Raw genomic sequence first — 19,677 nt, forward strand, 5'->3', positions numbered from 1 at the left:
GTTTCACGTCATAAAGAATAGCATGCGAAACTAAACAAAGCTCTGTTACAGATGTATATTGTGATTACGAAACTAAAGAAAGCTCCAACTTATGATCAGTTTTCCATGTCCGTACCAACTTTTTCTATTAGGGTATATTGTGATTTCCTTTTCCTCGTCTATTTTTGTCCGCTCTTTTATTTATTTCCCGGGAAAATGTTTGAGATTTTTCCCGCTAGCTTTTGAGAAAAATCATTGGGCTTTGTTATTCAATGGCGCGTACAATATTTTAAATATATTTATAGTTGAACGTGGACCCGGCCCATCAAGTTTATATGTTTATGTGACTTCGAATGGGGTCCAACTCGATTTTAAAATTGAAACTTCTAAAGGTATTTTTTCTTGTTTAAACATGATTATCAAAACACCATTGGTAAATTCCATTCTTGTATCAAGATTACGCTCTACTGAATTAATAAATTTGATTTGTCGAAATAAACATGATTATTAAATTGTTACAAAATATATATAAATTTAACATTCGAGCAAAGATAATTGATTTCCATGTTGAATAGAGTTTTCAAAGTCTAATGAACGACAGGGTTTTCAACCTCAGACCAAATCTCGTACAAGTATTTAGAAAATGTTTGTGCTAGTTTCACTTGTACACATTTTATGAATCAAACCATGTTTTTTTTCTTTGCTTCAATGGCTACATGTACAAACAAGATATATTTTGTTATCAGTGATTGGAATTGTATTCTAGTTACTCTGGAGACTAGAGTTACAAAACCATAATATATAAGAAAGTTTTGATTGAAAAACTTTATAAACTTTATCAGTGAGATTCCCGGTTAAATAATACTGGTGAATGGTGAATCTAAGTATATTCAAGTCTTATATAACCGGTCATAAAATATTTGTTTTTAAAGTTTACGTCAATGTTTTAATTTCAAAATAGTACTTTCAGATATCGCATCAAAGGAACTCAAACTTCAAAACGAAATCATTCGTACGTTGTAGAAATTTCAAAATAGGAAACTTTGAATGTACCATCAGATCCAACACACAGCTTTCAACAACTATACATGAAAACCCCCGTATACTACAAATATATACAACATGTTCGTCCAAACTCCAAAGTAAATTTGTATATTGTTTGCAATATGTAAAGAAAAAAAAAGTATCTCAATCTCACAACATCTCATTACTTTTTACAATTTACATCTTAAAAGCTTCAAAAAACTATCATCACGAATTCTCAAGCTCCAACGTTAGATTAAAAAGCACACTATACATATTCACACGAAAAAACCCATTGAACAGGTTACTAAAAACGATTAACAAACGTAATTAACCATCATCTTTCTTCCATTAACCCCTAATCTCCTTCGTTGCTCTGTAAATACTCTCGAGAGATCGAAACTTCTTTTCCTTCATCTTCTTCATCTTCATGGCAAGATCAAAATTCCCTTTTACGCCGTCATTTTGCTCGTTTCCGATTCTCGAGCTAATATCTTCATGCCTTCTCTTGCGTCCTCTTCCTTCTCCTATTCCTCCTGCGCCGGTGCTGCTGCTACAGCTCCCCGTTTCTTCTTCGCTCAGCTGCATAAGCAGTTCAGCCGCCGCCATCTCCGTCTCCGAGAAGACGATCTCGCCAGATTCTCCAGAAAATCCAGTTTCTCTCATTGGATCGTTCATGTTCCAATATTAATAAATCTGAAACAAGAAACCTAATGAGAAAGAAATAAATCGCGAGTCGATTTATATTTATTTTTAATTTCTTTTTTTTGGTTATATTGTCGTTTTTTCGTTTTGTGCAATGGAAAAAAAGAAGAAACTACAAAGTCGGTTTCGTAAGAAGAAGAACGTGTCTTCTCGAGTTATTTAATTTTAAGCTAAAGAGTGAGGTGATCACCTGCAAGGCTGCAACCGTGTGGATCATATCTCTTGTAATCTGATCCGTCGAAAGTTTATTCTCCTCGTTAAGTTTTTTTGTCTTGTTGATCCAACGGTTGTGCGCTTCCTATGTTACTTCTTCGATGAGGTTTACTTTTGATCTTAGAGCAATAGATGCGTTTGACTTCTACTACACGATTCTGGTGCGTTTCCACGTAAGCCATTCCGATTCTAAATATGATGTCGTCACCTAAGTGGGTCCCAATTGCCCTTGTCCACGTGTTGCAATTCTGTATGTTCAAGTATAAGTCTATGTGAAATTTACAAAAGCTTTCGTAGCCATTAAATTTCTGGTTAGGAAAAAAATACCAGTATATTATTATATTTTTCTGTCTCGTGAGTCATGACTATTATATATAACTACTATACATACTATTTAATTTAAACTCGTTTGGAAAAACATGGAAATGTATTTTTTCGTTTAAATTATCATCTCCAATTTTCATAATTTAAAATATCATCCCAGTTTTCATATTTTATGGCAGTAACTATTACAAATAATTAAAGTTCAAAAAAAAGAGACGTAAGTGTACGGACTACGGACCACTGATAATTGGCTCTGGGCTATAAAGGCTTACGTTGAGTCACACTCCGAGAAACAAAAAAGACCAAAAGTTTTTTAAACAAAATATGTGTGGCTGCTGGGATTCGAGCCCAGGTCTCCACGGCCACAACGTGGAATTCTTACCACTAAACTACAGCCACTTTGGTGGTATAGGTTTTGATATAACTACTTATTATTAGAAACTGACCCTGTACTTGTTTCTTCCGTTCCCATTAAGACCGTTACTGAATTTCAATAAGACCTATTAATTGAATGAATTTATAGGTGTGATGATACTGTGGTTATGAAAATATCAGGTTTGCTTGTGAGTAAATATGATTTCTTGTGGGGCGAGTGGGAGAGGAATAAGAGTTTTTTCATCAACATACTGCGAATTGTATTTTTTTTCTTTTATAAATACTGTGAATTGTATTTATTTATTAGAAACAATCCACTAGAAGGCGCAAATTAATCAGTAGAATTGAACAATTAAATAGAACTTTTTTAAATATAGTTATAAAATGGAAAACTCGAAAATAAAATATGTATTTTATTTTTTCAGAAACAGAAAAGTTACACATTCCAAAGGAAATTATTGATATTGAAACTAAGTCAGTGATTTTACTCATGCTAAGAGCATCTCCAATGTATTACTCCAAATTTTACTCCAAATTGGTGTAACTCCAAAATGGTGTAACTCCAAAATGGAGTTGGGTTTTACTCCAATGTATTACTCCATTTTTTTACTCCAAACAAAATATTTCTTTTTTTATTTAGTTAATAATTGTTACTAGTACATTCAACTTATAAAAATTTAGCAATTAACCCAACTATTTTATGTTTACAAAATTTCCATAATAATATATTTTATTTAAATTAAATATTTATCATTAAAATACAACTAGAGATTATCTTCCAATTTCAATTCGTGCAGATTTTATCATCTGGAATTTTTCCAATTCAAAAATATTTATATGCATTAAAAGAAGATAAGAAAAAACAAAGTTTTGTTTTGTAATTTGAATTATGTATTGGGTCTTATTGTTTGTGTATATACCAAGTTCAACAAGTACAAATGTTATAAATCAAAATTTTGACCGACAAGATTAAAAACCTCATCTTTTCCGTTTGAATAATACTTCACCGATTTTGGTAGTTTCGAAAACAATTTACCGAATTAATTATTAAATTATTTATTTATATTATATTATATTTATTTTATATTATTTATTCTTAGTTTTGACTTTTATGAGTTTATGCATATTTTATGTAAACTATAAAGTAATCTTTTGCGGAGTATTTTCATGTTATTATATTGTTTTAAGTATGAAATAAAAACATTAAAGATTAAAATGACCATTTCATAAATATTAAAAGTTAGTAACCCTATCTATTACTCTATTTTGGAGTTGAATATAGAGTTGGGTTGAAAAAGATTTTACTCCATAATTGAGTTTAATTAGAGTCAAAAATGGAGTAGGGTTGGAGATGCCCTAAGTCTTATTTTCCATAGATGTTATCTTTACCTATACGGAACAAAACCTAAGTTCGAATGTACTTCTCTTTGCTCACCTGTTTTATAACATGACGTCAACCCTTCGTCGTCTCCACTAGGACCGTTACGCATAGTCACTAAGCCAATGTTTTATACGTTTTCACTATCAATGCTCTCAAGTAAACTCATAACTGATATTAAGTACGTAAAAAATCATTTACCGCTAATCCTTTCACATCCCTCCCATTAATCCAACTCTTAAGTACTCTTAAATCACCACTGACCTTCAAGTCCATCCAAAACCACACTATAAAACTTAGAACTCTCATAACCCAATCATCACCTCAAACACAAATCCCAAAAAAAAGAGAAAAATGGCTTCTAACACTTGTTTCTCCCTCTTCGCCACCATAGCTCTCCTCCTCCTCGTCAACATCTCCGGCAGGACACTCCCGGCGACGGCAGATCCCACCAACATAGCGGCAAGGCTCAACGGAGGAGGACTAATGGAGTGTTGGGATGCTCTCTACGAGCTGAAATCATGCACCAACGAAATAGTTCTCTTCTTTCTCAACGGCGAGACCAAACTCGGCGACGGTTGCTGTCACGCCGTCGACGTCATCACCATAAATTGTTGGCCGTCGATGCTAACTTCTCTCGGCTTTACGTCTGAGGAAACCAACGTCCTCCGTGGCTTCTGTCAGTCTCCAAACCACGGTGGTTCAACTCCGGCTCCTTCCCCTGTAAAACTTTGATGTATGCAAAATAATATCATGTAATGAGGACTAAGGGAGTCTCCTTAAGATTTTAATGGAATAATGGATTCTCCTTTTCGATTGCGTTGTTTTTACTAAAACCACGTCTCCATTAAAACTGCAAATCCAAATTGTCAAAAAAAAAAAAAAAGAAATACAAATCCATATAGATGCTGTCTTTTCATGAATCTTTTTAATATTTCGAAAAAAAATGTTAAATGATAAGGTAAAAGTTAGATTAAAATATCAGAAGTTAGATCCTGTGATATAAGAATCTCGGAATCTTTTGCTTTATTCATTACATCGCCATAGATGTAAGAAAAGAAAAGAAAAGAAATTAAAGCACCAAAAGAATCACGTCCATTCTTTTCTTTATCAAAAAAAAAAGAATCACGTTCTTTAGTCTCAGCTAATGACTCAAGCAGAATTGATGGAATTGGCCACGTCGATCACGAACCGGTACCTGACATCAGATTTAGCCAAGCGGTCCATTGCAGAGTTGATATTGCTCATCTTTATGAGCTCAATATCCGCAACGATATTATGCTTGGCACAGAAGTCAAGCATCTCTTGTGTCTCCTTCATCCCTCCAATCTGACTCCCTCCCACCATTTTCCTTCCTGTAAAACCAAAACCCTAACAGTTACTTGCACAAAACGCTAAACATAAAACCACAACTTATAAGGAAGAGTCATCATCTGTTTCTTTACCGAGAACAAGAGGGAAGATTGGTAACTCAAGTGGTTTCTCTGGTAACCCTAAAGCCACAAGCTTTCCATTCACTTTAAGCAAACTGAACAAGGGTAACAGAGAATGTTCTGCTGATACCGTGTCCAACACGAAATCCATAGTCCCAATTGCATCCTTCATCTTTTGAGCATCCGTTGTGACGAGAAACGAGTCAGCACCGAGTCGATCAATTGCTTCACTCTCTTTATCAGGTGACCTACTAATCACGGTAACTTTTAAACCAAAGGCTTTGCCAATCTTCACAGCGATATGACCAAGCCCACCAAGTCCACTTACACCTAAATGTTTCCCTTTTTCTTCAGTCATACCATAATATTTCATTGGACTATACACAGTGATCCCAGCACAGAGCAGCGGCGCGCCGGAATCACTCGGTAAACCATCGGGGAAGCTTAGGACAAAGCGTTGGTCGACAACGATTTTGTCGGAATAGCCACCTTGGTTTCTTGTTCCGTCAAAGGAACGAGAGTTGTATGTGTATACGAGTTGAGGACAGTAGTTTTCTAAGTCTTGGTTACATGATTCACATGATTGGCATGACCCGATTATTACTCCTACTCCTACTCGGTCTCCTTCTTTGAACTTTGTTACGTTCTTACCAACTGTTGTTGCTATTCCAACGATTTCATGCCTAGCAAAAATAGAAAATACATTCGAACTTCAGTTTTTTAAGTACGCATAAAAAAATAACTTAAATTTCATCCTATAGTTTTTTAAAGAAGGAATCTAAAAAACGAACTCTCAAGTATTAATACAACTTAATTATCTACATCAATTTTAATGGTAAAAGAAAAGAGAGAAATGATACATATTTGAGGAGTATCTCATGAATTCTCAAGTGATACTTCTCTTACTTTTCATCTTTTTCATCTTTTTATTATTTCTTTATAGATGAAAAACTGTAGGAGTATCTCCCACCGCAAATGCTCTAAAAAAATCTCCAGGTTTTTAATTTGTATTCCCTATTCACCAAGATATCCCACAATGGGAATAAAGATCTCCTAGAAAGGCATAAGATTAAGAATATTCTGGCCATGAATAAACCGTAAAATATCTCTATATGGTGTATGGCTATCCATGATTCAATCTTATCTTATTATAAAAAAAGAAGAAGCAAATTCACCACAATATACGAACATTTTCTTAAAACGCCGTTGATAACATATAAATTCGGATATTCTTAACCCTAGTAATCGCTGCAACTACCATAATGAATTATATATTTTGCAATGATTATAAGAAATGGTAACAAGTAACTGGTCGAGAGAGTATTTGTGTGGATACCCGGGAATGATAGGGTAATGAGAGAATCCCCAATCGTTCTTGATGGTATGAAGATCAGAGTGGCAAACACCACAAAACAATATCTTCACTGTTACATCGTTGTCACCATTCTCTCTACAAATATGCAACACCAAAACAAAGACATGTTATACATCATCATCAATCACAACGAGCAAAACTTGAATATGTCTTTCTCTCTCTCTACAAATGGGAGAAAAGAAGAGCAATAAACCTTCTAGAGAAATGAAATGGAGAAAGAACACCAGATTTGTCGTTAGCCGCCCATCCAAATGCTTTGTTTTGATCGGAAGATTTCGCCATATTATTTTTCGTCTCTCTGTCAGACTGTCACTGTGAGCGATTGGTTTTCTGTTTGTTTTTTTTGTCTGAATAAAGAAGCTGCTTGGGGGATATATGGTGGACACTTAATACATTTTTGCTTCCATCAGTAACTTTTTTTTTTCAACGCTTCCATCAGTAATTTAAGGAAGAAAATCTTTTAAAAAATATAAAAAAATCTTTTTGTTTGGACAACCATTTTATAAAGAAACTAGGGATTCCATATATTTTATTTAGGTAACTTATCTTCTCGAAGGAAGAATCTGAGAGAGAGAGAGAGTTTAAGAGAGAGAAAGCAGATCTGTTATCGGGTCCGGTGACTGGCGGCGCGTTAGCGCGCGTGCCGTCACCGGAGCCCTCCAGCCACCAGTAAAGCTGTCGTTTTCAGCCTCGGTTTCGTCTCCTCTTCTAGCCGCCTTGCTTGAGCTCTGGAAATGGCCGTCCATGGCGGATCGGTCTCTGGTGCAAGGGCGCGGTCAGGGTGAGGAAGGCGCGGTGAGGTTTCTCGTTCGGTTATTTGGTTTTGTCTCCGGGAGGCGGAGGCTCCTTCAGCTCCGTCGACGCCGGTTCCTGTCCCCGCGAGGTAGAGGCTACCGTAGCTCTGTCGTCGTCGGTCTAGATCTCGGGGGGTGAAAGCGTTTCGCTGCTTTGCCTCGCCGCCTTTGATCCCTAGGTTTCTTTTTTAGGGTTTGTTCTCTCTTTTTCTTAGTTTTAAGGTTCTGGTTTGTTTGGGTGGGTGGAGATCTCGTAGGAGGGTGATCGAAGCTCGACCTCGGTTAACTGTGTTGGGTCGCGCGAAGCTTCTATCTCGGTGATGGGTTTAAACGGCGTCGGATGAGATCTCGATCCCTCGATTGACGCTCTTCGAGTTTAGTTTTCACCGGAGTGGAAGGCGTTTGCGGTGGTGATGGGTGGATTGAGTGGTTTCCGATTCTCCCCGGTGAATCGACGGTTGGTTTACCTGGTGATGTCCCGAAGGGAGTCGACGTCTGAGCCGTAGCGTGTGTCCGCGCGGCGGCGGGGTCTCTTCGGGTTGAACGGGTCGTAGGTGGGCCTTGGGCCCGGTTTGTTATTTGCGTTTGTTTTGGGCCGTTTTCTTGGCCTTTGTGATGTGTTTGTTGGGCTTTCAGGCCTTTTAATGAAAACTTCAATTTGACGGAAAAAAAAAAAAAAAACTTATCTTCTCATACCAAAATTGGACGCATTCTTAATATAATGACACGTAAGATTGTCAAAATAATTAATAATCTTTTTTTAAAACATTTTTTAAAAGGAGTGCAATACAAAGATTTTTTGGAAAGTCACTCATATATCTTATTAGTATTTTTGCTCAAACACGATTAACTGCACAACTCTGATGGGATTGGTGCATTAGCGTTGGTATGATTGCATCCTTCATAATCTACGTTTAGATGGATAGATGGGTCTATAATTTTATTTCAAATACGCATGAGCTAGTAATTTGTATATGTGTTGTTAGATATTGTGTAAACAATATGAACCTTGTTCGAAATTTATATAATGTTTTGTATTCTATGACGTATTGTAGTATGTTTTTAATATATTAAATTATAGTTTTGTGTTATCTAGGTTTAGAAAATATGACTAAAATAAAAATTTATTTTTAAGCTTTGGATCATTATAACTTATGATCAGATAATTTGGAAAATAATGAAAGTAACCCATGCGTTAGCACATGGGCTAATACTAGTAACTAATAAGTTAATAATAACACATTAATAGTGAACTACTTGGAAGCAGAGTTAAGGACACGAACGGGAACAATGGGTATGGAATCCCACCACTCTTTCATTCTCCGGTTACTCTGATCGTTGCTCATGTATCTCCCGACACTCGATGTCATTACAAAGCAATATATTGTACCAAACATGATGACCAACTTGAACGGCACCACCGCAAAAAAGATTGCCAAGGCTAAAATCGACGCCATCACCATGCTTGCATGCTATGATCTGAGTGTAAGAACACATTTTCGAAACAACAACAAAATATATCAAATTTACATATTTAGTAGTTACCTTGCTAGCATATATGGATCGCAACTTCATGATGGTGATGTTGACATGCTGTATTAACTGGTGAAGTCTTATTAAGCCATATTGAGCCGACACAATGCTTTCAGTCATTGTTTGGTCGGATTCGGTGCTCACTTTTACCGCATCCTCACTTTTTGTGTGTAGCTTCATTTGTCTAGCCTGAGCCATTCTAACCACCATCCATACTAAGCAAGCAGCTATAGCCTTGCCGACCCACTCCCTGAACCATGCATTTAATTTCTTGATTACTAGTATCAAATTACTCTTCTTGATCATGTGATACTTTAAACTCACTTGTAGACGATTAAAATGGTAATAGAAAGAACAAAAAGCGTACGAGAAGGCCTTTCCCAATTAAGCACTTCTTGGAACCATGGCAATGCGTCTTGCATTGGCCTCATCAGCTCCTGCAAGATTCTCGTTAATATTGTCTAGATGATCTTTTTCATCCATGCATAATATTGCACTCGAGACTATTGATTTTTAAACCCATCAGAAGAATGTTTTTACCATAAGAACTGCTACACTTTCAGTAATCCCTTCTTCTTCGAGTTCCGTTGTGGTAGCTTTAGCCTTTTCAATCTCCTTTCCCTCTTCTCTAGTCTGATTCACTGCACTTTCAAGGGATACAAGCATTTCTTCTTTATCAATCACTTTCCCCTTCTCCTTACACTTATCTTCTTCCGCTTCTTTTAATATGTTACCAAGCTGTTCCATGTTCATATTCCTCAATATGGAGCTAGAACTACACGGGGTTTTAGCAGTACCCACCTTTTGACTAATCTCTGCGAGCTCTTCTAGTACAAAGTCTCCCTTAGGAACTTCCTCAAATAAACTGAATATTAAAAACTTTTTCGGATCCGGTGGAGAAATTCTCAGCATTTCACGAGCTGCATGCAACCGTATGACTCCCAAGATTGTTCTCGAAAGAATTTCCCATGCTTGCAAGGGAGATTCAACATTGTATTTCTTCAAGAACTGGTGCATTAATGTTATCTCCTTTACAAGCATAAGCCAATGATCTCGTCTCGTTGAGCTTGTCATCTCCGGAAACTCTAAGACAATTCCATCCTTACTAAAATGTATCACAAAGGTAAACATGTTACAAGCCATAAACATTACACAAATGAGGCAAAAATTTAAAAGCCTACTAATTCCCACAAATAAATATTTTCTGAAACAAAAAAAGAGTTGAGAGTAATTATGCCTTGACGTGATGTAGTCAAATATCAACTATCATAATCTTGTAAAACGGTTCACGTTGAGTGTTCTAAAGTAAATCAGAAGGGAACATTCAGAGTGAATCAATATAACTAGTTTGCAATAACAATGTTAAGCAAGGAATATAATCCATATGCAGGAATACATACAAATCGGGAGAGTCATAGACAATGGCCTTGTCAAGAAGTGGGGCACCCCATGGACCAGTGGAAATAGGCTTTGCAGAACTGCCACCGTCTTTGGTAAGATCTACCTTAAGAGCATCTTCATAGTTTATAATTCCTGCGGCTTCGAAGTATAACCCATAGTTTGTCAAAGTAAGTCTACCTACAAAAGTCAAGACATTCTGTTAAGAAATTAGTACCCATGCCTCTAAATGAAATAGCGCATGAAAACCAAACCTGGCCAGCTTGTTTTTTTTTAATGTGGCGAACCACTCTCTGTGAAGCCATTGTTCCTTCTACGTGCAATATAATTTCATCATCCGCTAAATCGACCCCTTTAGGCTTCGTTTGTTTTTGCAAATACTTCATACACCTTGAAGATATACATAAATAGAGTTGATACAATAAAGCAAATAATACATGATTTATATTGAGCCTAAAAACCAACTAAAATACATATAATTAAGAATAGTTACTTGTGAATTTCTTTGACAAACATTTCATAAGCTGGGAAATGAAGTTAGTGGCCGGTAGGAGCGGTTAGAGTCTCAAAAGTGTATCTTCCGTTGATGATATCAGCAGGGAGAGGAATGAGTGAGGCCAAATAGACAAATGCATCTTCACCCACACTTGGTTCATGATCAGCCTATAACCAATGCACATGAAATAAAGTTGAGGTGTTATTATTATTTAAATAGGATTTGATTAGTTTCACAGCTTTAACAACACAATAAATTTGCTTACTAAAAGCGGCATTATATCTGAATAAAACAGAGAGATGTCATCTTGCTCTGGGGACAAGGTAGCTTGAATCCTCTTATCTTCACTCTACTTACCTATTGCTTCCTTTAAACACAAGTAATAAAGTCAACATGCATTTAACAAAACTCCAAAATCTAAGAAACTAAGAGCATCTTTATCCCACAAACTCTAATTGGGTTTCTTATTTATTTTATTTATTTTATCTGATTAAAAAAGAAAAGTAAATCTATCATAATGGTCGCCACGTGTCCAAACAGTAAAAAAACCATGAACAAACGTTTCTTATCCTGCGATTTTTGCAACTCGTTTCTTTCTTTTTGTGGTGGCCCACGCTCTACTTTTTGGGTAAAAACCCCCCTAAAACCATGCGATAATGCTGCTCTAAGTGATCATCAAGTCTCAATGTTTGAAGACTTAGGCACCAAATCAGACTCATTGTCATTAACATCAGGTTGTTGCCACGCAAGCATCATATCGAACGTGAGACGGGTAAAAGAACCATCTTTGATCCTCTCTGGTATGTTTTGACAAACCCTATTCATCGCCTTTGAGTTGCAGAACCTCACAAACTTCCTCGAGTAAGTACCTTCGGCAGGCTTCCATTGACATGATCAAACTCTTCCACGATTTCATCTATGGTTGAACCTAGTTCCCTACAGCACCAATCACAAACCGCAATCACTATTCCGAAATAAACCGGTTAGGAATCATCAGTTTAAGCTAAGTTTGTAATGATTTTGCCGTAACCACCAAGGAAACGAAAATTAAAACTATTTTGCGTTCTACACTTTAATTTCAGCGTCAACAATCCTTAACCTTCTATTAATCAAAACATAGATCGACAAATATCTATATAAATAGACAGAGAGAGAAGAAAAATATACTGTGAACATCTAAGAACGACGTCGTTGGCAATGGAGGACAAGTGCTCCATCTTCTTCCTCTACCGATCTGTTTCCTTTTCTCTGTTTCTTTGTTTGCTGTTTTTTTTCTTCTTTTCGTATTCTGTTTTGGTGATGTAAAGAAAAGAAACTCGTTAAGTGCCGAACTTCTGCATGTGCCATGTGGCATTACCCATGCAAATAGGCGTAGACCGAGAACCGTACACAAACGCCGTCGTTTTCGAGTGAAAGTGCAGAAAAATTGATTTCATACTTCAAAGATGGGCCGGGCCTGTTATATCGGCCCATTTAAACGAGCAGCAATGAAAATCGTTTCTTCTAAGGAAAAGTCTGAAACTTCACTCGGAGCTCTGTGTAACAACTAACAATACGCGGCTAAGATGGCGGAGGCGGCGATTCTAGGGTTCCTGCAGAACAACGAATCAATCCCAGATTCCGGTAAATTCGCCGCGGAGCTCAACCTCGACCACGAAGAGGTCAAAAACGTCATCAAGAGCTTACAAGGTTTTCGCTACATCGAAGCTAAGGTACACACCGATCTATGCGTTGTGGGGGTTTGCTGATTAATGTATAATCATTGCTGCAATGTACTGATGTGCAGGAGCTGAAACGGGAAACGTTGGTTTTGACTGATGAAGGGAAGAAGTACGCGGCGGAGGGGTCGCCGGAGTTTCACTTTTTCTCGGCTGTTCCTGAGGAAGGTAGCATATCCAAGGATGATCTCGAGGTGTGATTGATTACTAATGCTTGTATGATTCTTTTTAATATTATTTTATCTGGTGTCTATAAGATTCTCGTTTTGTTTCAGAAAAAGCTGGATGCTTCTGTATTCAAAATTGGAAGCACGCAAGCTGCTAAAAAGAAGTGGGTTGCAATGGGAAAACAAGTTTCCAGGAAGGTATTGAATTGTGAATTGGCTTGGTTTCTGTTGTGTTGATTCATCCAATGAGTTGAGTTTGTTACTCTTCGTTTGTTGTAGGTTCAACATGTTGAAGATAAAGTGAAGGAGTCTCTTTTACTAATACAGCAAGGACTGGTTTGTTTATCATCTTATTTCAGAACACTATTATGTGGAATTCTAAGCTAAGCTTTATAGTTTATGAAACTAAGTTGGCCTTTCTCGCTTTCAGGAGCTTGACCAAGAAAGCCTCAACTCTCTCAAAACCAGGAAACTCATAGTAACACAGTAACTACCTGCGCTTTTCTTTTGTAAATTTGTTTTCTTTTGGGGGGACATTATTTTAACGCTTACCCCCTTTTTGCTTAGGGGATGGACGGGATATTCTGATGTGAAGAAAGGTCCCAGTTATGCTCCCAAAAGGAAGATTTTCGCTACTGACTTGACTCGTGAAAATCTGCAGAAGTGAGTACTAATCCTAATGTTTCTTTTTCGACCTGTTAATTATGTTGTTGACCCAATTATCCTCACATGCAGCTGGAAAGAGATGGAATTCAAGGAGTATAACTTCAATGCTAAGGGACAACCTCTTGATGCAGGGCATCTCCATCCCCTTCTTAAGGTACTCAAACGTAACACGAGTTGTTGAAATCATTTACTTCAAGCGCAATGTGTGTTTTGTATAACTCATACTGAAATGTAGTTTACTTTTCTGTTGCAAAAATTTGGAGTAACCATTGCTTTTCATTAGCCTATTAATTAATTTTCTTATTCTTGTGCGTTTCAGGTGCGGAAGCAGTTCAAAGACATATTTTGTCAGATGGGGTGAGTCCGTCTTTTACCATTTTACTACTATTTCTTAAATTTTTTCTCTACCACCGTGGGATAGTGATTTTTAACATTGTGGTCACAGATTTGAAGAGATGCCAACAAACAACTTTGTGGAGAGCAGGTATAATCATAACTCTTTTGGTACTATCTACTAAAGCACCTAATGCAAACCTATCAACCTTTTTCACGATCGATCTAGTTATTCAGAAATGATGTTTGGATATCTTTTATGTTCATTGGTTGATCACAAACTTCTTCCTCTGCAATGTAGCTTCTGGAATTTCGATGCACTGTTCCAGCCTCAGCAGCATCCTGCTCGCGACTCCCATGATACGTTCTTTCTGAAAGGTTCAGTGCTTAGATTCTCTTTCAGCTAAGGTTTATGACAGCTCGACGGCATTCTAACTTTTAGTTTTAATATGTGAATGATTTGATTGTAGCTCCTTCTACGACAAGGGAATTACCAGAAGATTATGTTGAAAGGGTGAAGCAAGTCCACGAGTCTGGTGGCTATGGATCACGAGGGTAACAACTTGTTTTGATGCTTACTACCTCTGATAGTGCTCAACTAATTTTCAATTTCTCATCATGGACTTTTCCATTGTAAAGGTATAACTATGATTGGAAGAGAGAGGAAGCAAACAAGAATCTTCTGCGTACACACACAACTGCAGTCTCGTCTAGGATGCTTTATGCACTGGCAAAGGTCTGGCTAAATTTCACTTTTCCCTCCCAATTCTCAATCCATTCTTGGTTTATTTTGACTGGTGAATACCTATGGGCTAGAATGTTGATTTTGGGAATCAAGGCTTTGTTTGTTTCCCGACCAATGCATTTTCATGTCTGTAGATGTGTGTATCCTCGATATGCATATATTTCAAAGAATCATGAACGCATATAAACGTTTTTGAAATTTCGTGTTTTTTTTTTGTGTAACACTTGGCTAGGCGTTTACAAACTGTGAAATATTGTTTCTGTGCACTATACTCATTTGATCGCTTTTTGTAGGGACCTTTCACTCCGAAGAAGTACTTTTCAATAGACCGTGTCTTCAGAAACGAGGCTGTTGACCGAACCCATCTGGCAGAGTTCCATCAGATTGAAGGTAACTAATGATTTGTAACATTTGGAGAAATTCCAGAATCATGAAAATTGTACCGAAATTTCCTAAAAAAGGTTGCGTCTCTTTTCCTCAGGTTTGATCTGTGACCGTGGTCTGACATTGGGTGATCTCATTGGTGTATTACAAGCGTTCTTCTCTCGATTAGGTGAATTTATCTTATTACTTCTCCCGCTTGCTCTTTATTTTTGATACTTCAGGGTCACTTACGATACGATTATGTTTTGTTTACAGGGATGCCCAAGCTGCGTTTCAAGCCGGCATACAACCCATACACTGAACCAAGCATGGAGATTTTCAGGTAAAATTCGAACAAATCATCATCTCTAAATATGCAAACAGAAGACACTAAAGATATTGTGTCTGTTGCTTTTTATCAGCTACCATGAAGGACTAGAGAAATGGGTAGAGATTGGAAACTCTGGCATGTTCAGACCCGAAATGCTACAGCCAATGGGTCTCCCAGAGGATGTTCGAGTCATTGCGTGGGGTCTTTCTCTTGAAAGGTAATGAATGATAGAGTTCTGTGTCATCGTTTTTCATCACAGAAACATTGGCCTGACTCTTTGTTATTTTGCTTCATAAACAGGCCAACAATGATCTTGTACGGCATTGACAACATCCGTGATCTGTTTGGACACAAGGTACAAGTTCTTACTCTGTGTTGATACTACAACATACCGAAGAAGTATAGTAGTTCTCATTGTGTTTATTTATTGTTATTGGTTTACTACAGGTGGATCTTGATCTCATCAAACGGAATCCCATCTGTCGCGTTGGAATCGAGTGAGCTCTTGGATTACGCAGTTGCTACAGTTTCTTTGATCCAGTTATGCCAAGTGCTATGCACAATCTTTGATCCTGCCAATTTTACTTTTTAGACTCGTTTATCATCAACAGTTTAAAGATTATATATCAACTTACAGTTTAAAGATTATATATCAACTTCTTTTTATAAGACATTGAAGAATGAAAGATATTTTCGTTTTAATAGATTTAATCAAAGACTAATACAGACGATCTTTCTGTTATAAAAATTGTGTAAAAATTATGTACAGCTCTCATGTTCTAATTATGCTCATTCTTCATCTACCTCCGGAGAGTCTGAGGAGGCTTCCTCCTCATCGGAGATAGTATCATCCAGCAGCTGAGAGTCCTCAGAGTCGAGACCAGCTTCGAATCTTTCTCTTCTCTCCACTTTGTCTCTCACTCTCCTCTTAAATTCTTCATCAGTACATGCCAACATGAACCTGAGCTTGAAGTTAACTCTGTTCTCAACCATAGTGGTGTGCCTTGGGATTATCCGACGCTCCAGTGAGTAGCTAAAGAATCTGTTCAAGTATTACAGAACTTCATATCATTACTTCAAAGCTGTATTATATTATTTCACTGTAAAGTTTATTACCTGGGAAACTCAATGAGATCTTGAAGCGGACGGATCATTGTTCTTCGCAAGTAGCTGTATTTAGGACGTAGTATATCAACGTTATATCTGAGCAGCATAGGGAAGTCAGCAATCATTTCACCTAGTTGATGGATTCTGATCCCTAACGATACATAGTATCTCATGTTCGGTTCTAGCTTCGCCCCTATGCTGCATCCAAGTAGAGCTGGATCCATTGCTATAACTTTACCAATATCCTTCTGGCTCACTCCAGCTCTGGTCAACAGAAAAATCACCTGCACGACCAACTTAAAAGATATCAGAATCACATTCTATAGACCATCTTTGGTTTTTATAAAAAGAATGTTATAATAATACTAACCACTGGTCTGATTTTCTTGTAGAGGCTATTGGTTAGTAAAGAAGGAAACTTCACTAACATGTTTCCAATTGCCTCGTTAGGAATACCCATGTCCTGGAAAAATCTAACCTTTAAAAAGCACAAGAGAAGCTGAGTTAATGTAATCTGCTGCTTGTAGTTCATAGTATCTAACAAAAAGTTCATATAAAATACCTTTGGTGCAATTGTCTTCTCCAAATCAATGCAGTAAAGAATTGGTTTCACGACAAGGATTCTTTTCATTCCTTCTTTGGAGATTCCTAGGTAGTAGAAATATTTGACCAGAGGCTTCCATCTTTCTTCGATACTGCACCCCATGAGGTGTGGCTTGAAGGCTAAAAGTCTCCCAACATCTTCTGTGCTAAGCCCAAACTCTTTCAGGTAACTTATCTGATATCAAGGCAAGCAACACATTAATGAACTCAAAAGACAACACACAAACATATATAGCTTTGAATACCTTTTTCTCCATCTCCTCGAACGAAAAGAACCCAAGTATCTTTGGATAATCAAACACCATAGTGCCAAAGTCCTTCTGATTCATACCCATTTGCAAGAAGAAATCAACACGGGTTTTGACTTCTTCCACGCTGAAAGAAAGCAACTCGGGACATCGGCCAACCACATATCCCATCCAATACCTCCTCACACCATTGCTCTCTAGATACTCAACAATCTCGTCTAGCTCTTCACGGCTACGTTGCAAGATGTTGTCCCCGGATCTCAAGAAGGCAACGCCGATGAATTCGCCTTTCACATGAATGGTTTTAAGCCACTCGATCATGATTCTTATGGAGTCTAGATTTCCTTTCGACATGCATATGATCTTCCCAATTCTATTGTATGAAAACTCATGGTACTTCAACCACCTGCACAGTTAAAGAATCATTATGAAAAACTGCTAAAACTCATGGTACTTCAACCACCTGCACAGTTAAAGAATCATTATGAAAAACTGCTACTTTCCAAACCCTTCAAATCAAGTCAGCGATGTTGTAACACTAACTTGATCCACTATGCTGCACAAATGAGAAACAATCCTGGCATAAGGGTTCGGTTCATACAGTTTCAGTTTCCGAGTTTACTCTGAAGTTTAGTTTTCATAAGAAATTAGGCATGCCGGTTTCGAACAAACTAAACATGGCTAACCAAACCGAACAGAGATTTTCGTAATCGGTTCTGAACCGATCGGCGCATTTCCAAATTAAAATTCGGTTTCGCAGTTGGACAATTGTTTTTTAAATTTTTTTAGTTTCACACTAAACCAATTCAAACCAACATTTTGAACCGGATTAACCAAAATTCATTGAAATTACCGGAATATAACTGAATTTAACCGCAAATTTAGAACTTAAGTTCAATACGGAGGCAAAATTCAAAAACAGAACTAACGGAAACCAACCGAACCGTAACTTTCCGGTTCAGTTCAGCAGCTTTTTCAGTTTCGGAATAAACCGAACTACCCCACGCAAATCAACCGGACCTGTATGCATGTGTGTATGCCGAAGCATTAATCATTGAGAAAATCGAAGTCTTTTTTTTCTCTGAGACCAAACGTCGAACACTTTATGTGCACTAAATAAAGAGGAGCTAATGAAGAAGGAGCTTGACCTTACAAGAGGCACGAAGTTAGAATCCTCTATCACCGTCCTGGCGCGGAGGTTGAACCTCGTCTCAGAAAACTCCGGCAGCCGCTTCAACGCCGCAGCTTCGATCATCACATGATCAACGAACTCACCCAAACGATCAGTCACATTAGTAGCGTACGTGATCCCGAACCTCCCTTTCCTCACCAAAGACTCTTTGATAATCTCCTTCGTCACTCTCCTCCTTATCTCCAGCGCCTTGGCTATCATCTCCCTCTCGCTCTCTCCCTCGTCGAGAAAGTTACGGAGGGAAGGAAGAGAGGAGGCGATGTCGGGATCAGAAGCTGATTGGGCGTAGATTGAGCCAGGGAACTGCGGAGTTCTTCTTGTCACGAGAGAGAGCTCGAGCAGCTTCGATCGGTCATCATCGTCATGACGCGGTGGAACGAAGGATTCTGGGGATTCGTTAAGGTTTTTGTTCTGCTTCAGGTTTTGGTTGTGGCGGGTGAAGAGAGAGAGTGATCTAGCATTGTGCCGGCGGCGGATTACTGTGTTTTGCGAGTCTTCGGAGTGGTCTTGACGGCGGAGAGAGGAGGAGACGAGGGAGAAGGTTGAGGTGCAGCAGCTTGCGTTGCAGTGGAGAAGCATGGAGGAGAGGAGAGGAGAGGAGAGAGATAGAGCAGCTCGGAGGATTGAATTGAAAAAAAGATTAAACGGAGAAGAAATGGGAGAGAGATAAAGCAACGAAAGCTAGGAATGAGTTTTTATGGTTATTGATTGTGTAACAAATGGTTCCATGGTCTAGCGGTTAGGACATTAGACTCTGAATCTAGTAACCCGAGTTCACTTCTCGGTGGAACCTTCTTCTTTTTTTTCTTTTCCCGGAGCCTTTATGGGAGAGTAATTGGGTTCAACTCTTCAAAAGTAAAAGCGGCTCGTTTTGCATCTAGATCTTCATATCTCATTTACTAGATAGAAGCACAATGGTCAACGGGTCTTGTAAGTCTGAATCTGATCTCAAAATTCAGAACCACCAAAAAATCTATATGGTATATATACTGGGTAAGTGAGTAACCAAGCATAGCGCTACTCTCAAGTTTCAAGTGTCAAGTATCTGTCTTTTTTTACAATCCCTAATGTAAAACTTTTATCTCTCTTTCAAATGGTGTCAACAAATGTTGAATTCAAGTCTTTGGACGGTTGTTCTTTGACTAGCCATTATATTTCCCAAGTTGACCTTTGTAGAC

At 37.8% G+C, this 19,677-nt stretch overlaps 6 protein-coding genes and 2 non-coding genes across 8 annotated transcripts; 3 read left to right on the forward strand and 5 right to left on the reverse strand.

The window, feature by feature from the left end:
• Nucleotides 1-1,146: 1,146 nt before the first annotated feature.
• On the reverse strand, nucleotides 1,147-3,259 carry LOC103842494. Its single transcript, XM_033281251.1, has one exon. It carries the CDS (start codon nucleotides 1,678-1,680, stop codon nucleotides 1,354-1,356), a length of 327 nt encoding a protein of 108 aa, XP_033137142.1. The 5' UTR covers nucleotides 1,681-3,259; the 3' UTR covers nucleotides 1,147-1,353.
• TRNAH-GUG lies at nucleotides 2,572-2,643 on the reverse strand. Its single transcript has one exon. It is a non-coding gene; the product is annotated as a tRNA-His (tRNA).
• A 300-nt stretch (nucleotides 3,260-3,559) lies between the features above and the next one.
• Nucleotides 3,560-4,811, forward strand: LOC103842495 (egg cell-secreted protein 1.2-like). The gene is made up of 2 exons (XM_033281250.1): nucleotides 3,560-4,226; nucleotides 4,266-4,811. The coding sequence occupies exon 2, from the start codon at nucleotides 4,352-4,354 to the stop codon at nucleotides 4,730-4,732; it is 381 nt and encodes a 126-aa protein (XP_033137141.1). The 5' UTR covers nucleotides 3,560-4,226; nucleotides 4,266-4,351; the 3' UTR covers nucleotides 4,733-4,811.
• On the reverse strand, nucleotides 4,634-7,153 carry LOC103842497 (cinnamyl alcohol dehydrogenase 2). Its single transcript, XM_033281249.1, has 5 exons — nucleotides 6,999-7,153; nucleotides 6,767-6,880; nucleotides 5,443-6,113; nucleotides 5,196-5,352; nucleotides 4,634-4,718 (listed from the first exon to the last, which is right to left on the reverse strand). The coding sequence occupies exons 1-5, from the start codon at nucleotides 7,085-7,087 to the stop codon at nucleotides 4,700-4,702; spliced, it is 1,050 nt and encodes a 349-aa protein (XP_033137140.1). The 5' UTR covers nucleotides 7,088-7,153; the 3' UTR covers nucleotides 4,634-4,699.
• Nucleotides 7,154-8,705: 1,552 nt separating this feature from the next.
• LOC103842498 lies at nucleotides 8,706-12,387 on the reverse strand. The gene is given in 13 exon segments (XM_009119122.3): nucleotides 8,706-9,071; nucleotides 9,145-9,382; nucleotides 9,457-9,569; nucleotides 9,673-10,237; nucleotides 10,533-10,710; nucleotides 10,785-10,803; nucleotides 10,806-10,920; nucleotides 11,024-11,193; nucleotides 11,292-11,393; nucleotides 11,732-11,917; nucleotides 11,920-11,962; nucleotides 12,194-12,314; nucleotides 12,384-12,387. Coding segments are annotated over 13 exon segments (2,073 nt in total). The 3' UTR covers nucleotides 8,706-8,852.
• Nucleotides 12,388-12,493: 106 nt separating this feature from the next.
• Nucleotides 12,494-16,053, forward strand: LOC103842499 (phenylalanine--tRNA ligase alpha subunit, cytoplasmic). Its single transcript, XM_009119123.3, has 18 exons — nucleotides 12,494-12,738; nucleotides 12,813-12,938; nucleotides 13,020-13,109; nucleotides 13,191-13,247; nucleotides 13,342-13,397; nucleotides 13,479-13,574; nucleotides 13,647-13,731; nucleotides 13,897-13,934; nucleotides 14,023-14,061; nucleotides 14,212-14,288; nucleotides 14,381-14,465; nucleotides 14,550-14,646; nucleotides 14,949-15,045; nucleotides 15,137-15,208; nucleotides 15,295-15,361; nucleotides 15,441-15,566; nucleotides 15,650-15,704; nucleotides 15,797-16,053. The coding sequence occupies exons 1-18, from the start codon at nucleotides 12,592-12,594 to the stop codon at nucleotides 15,848-15,850; spliced, it is 1,464 nt and encodes a 487-aa protein (XP_009117371.1). The 5' UTR covers nucleotides 12,494-12,591; the 3' UTR covers nucleotides 15,851-16,053.
• Nucleotides 16,029-19,610, reverse strand: LOC103842500 (transcription termination factor MTERF2, chloroplastic). The gene is made up of 6 exons (XM_009119124.3): nucleotides 18,456-19,610; nucleotides 17,305-17,713; nucleotides 17,019-17,234; nucleotides 16,827-16,934; nucleotides 16,466-16,740; nucleotides 16,029-16,391 (listed from the first exon to the last, which is right to left on the reverse strand). The coding sequence occupies exons 1-6, from the start codon at nucleotides 19,076-19,078 to the stop codon at nucleotides 16,139-16,141; spliced, it is 1,884 nt and encodes a 627-aa protein (XP_009117372.1). The 5' UTR covers nucleotides 19,079-19,610; the 3' UTR covers nucleotides 16,029-16,138.
• Nucleotides 19,221-19,292, forward strand: TRNAQ-CUG. Its single transcript has one exon. It is a non-coding gene; the product is annotated as a tRNA-Gln (tRNA).
• Nucleotides 19,611-19,677: the final 67 nt, after the last annotated feature.

This window comes from Brassica rapa, chromosome A09 (genome assembly GCF_000309985.2).
Source record: "Brassica rapa cultivar Chiifu-401-42 chromosome A09, CAAS_Brap_v3.01, whole genome shotgun sequence".
Lineage (NCBI taxonomy): Eukaryota > Viridiplantae > Streptophyta > Magnoliopsida > Brassicales > Brassicaceae > Brassica > Brassica rapa.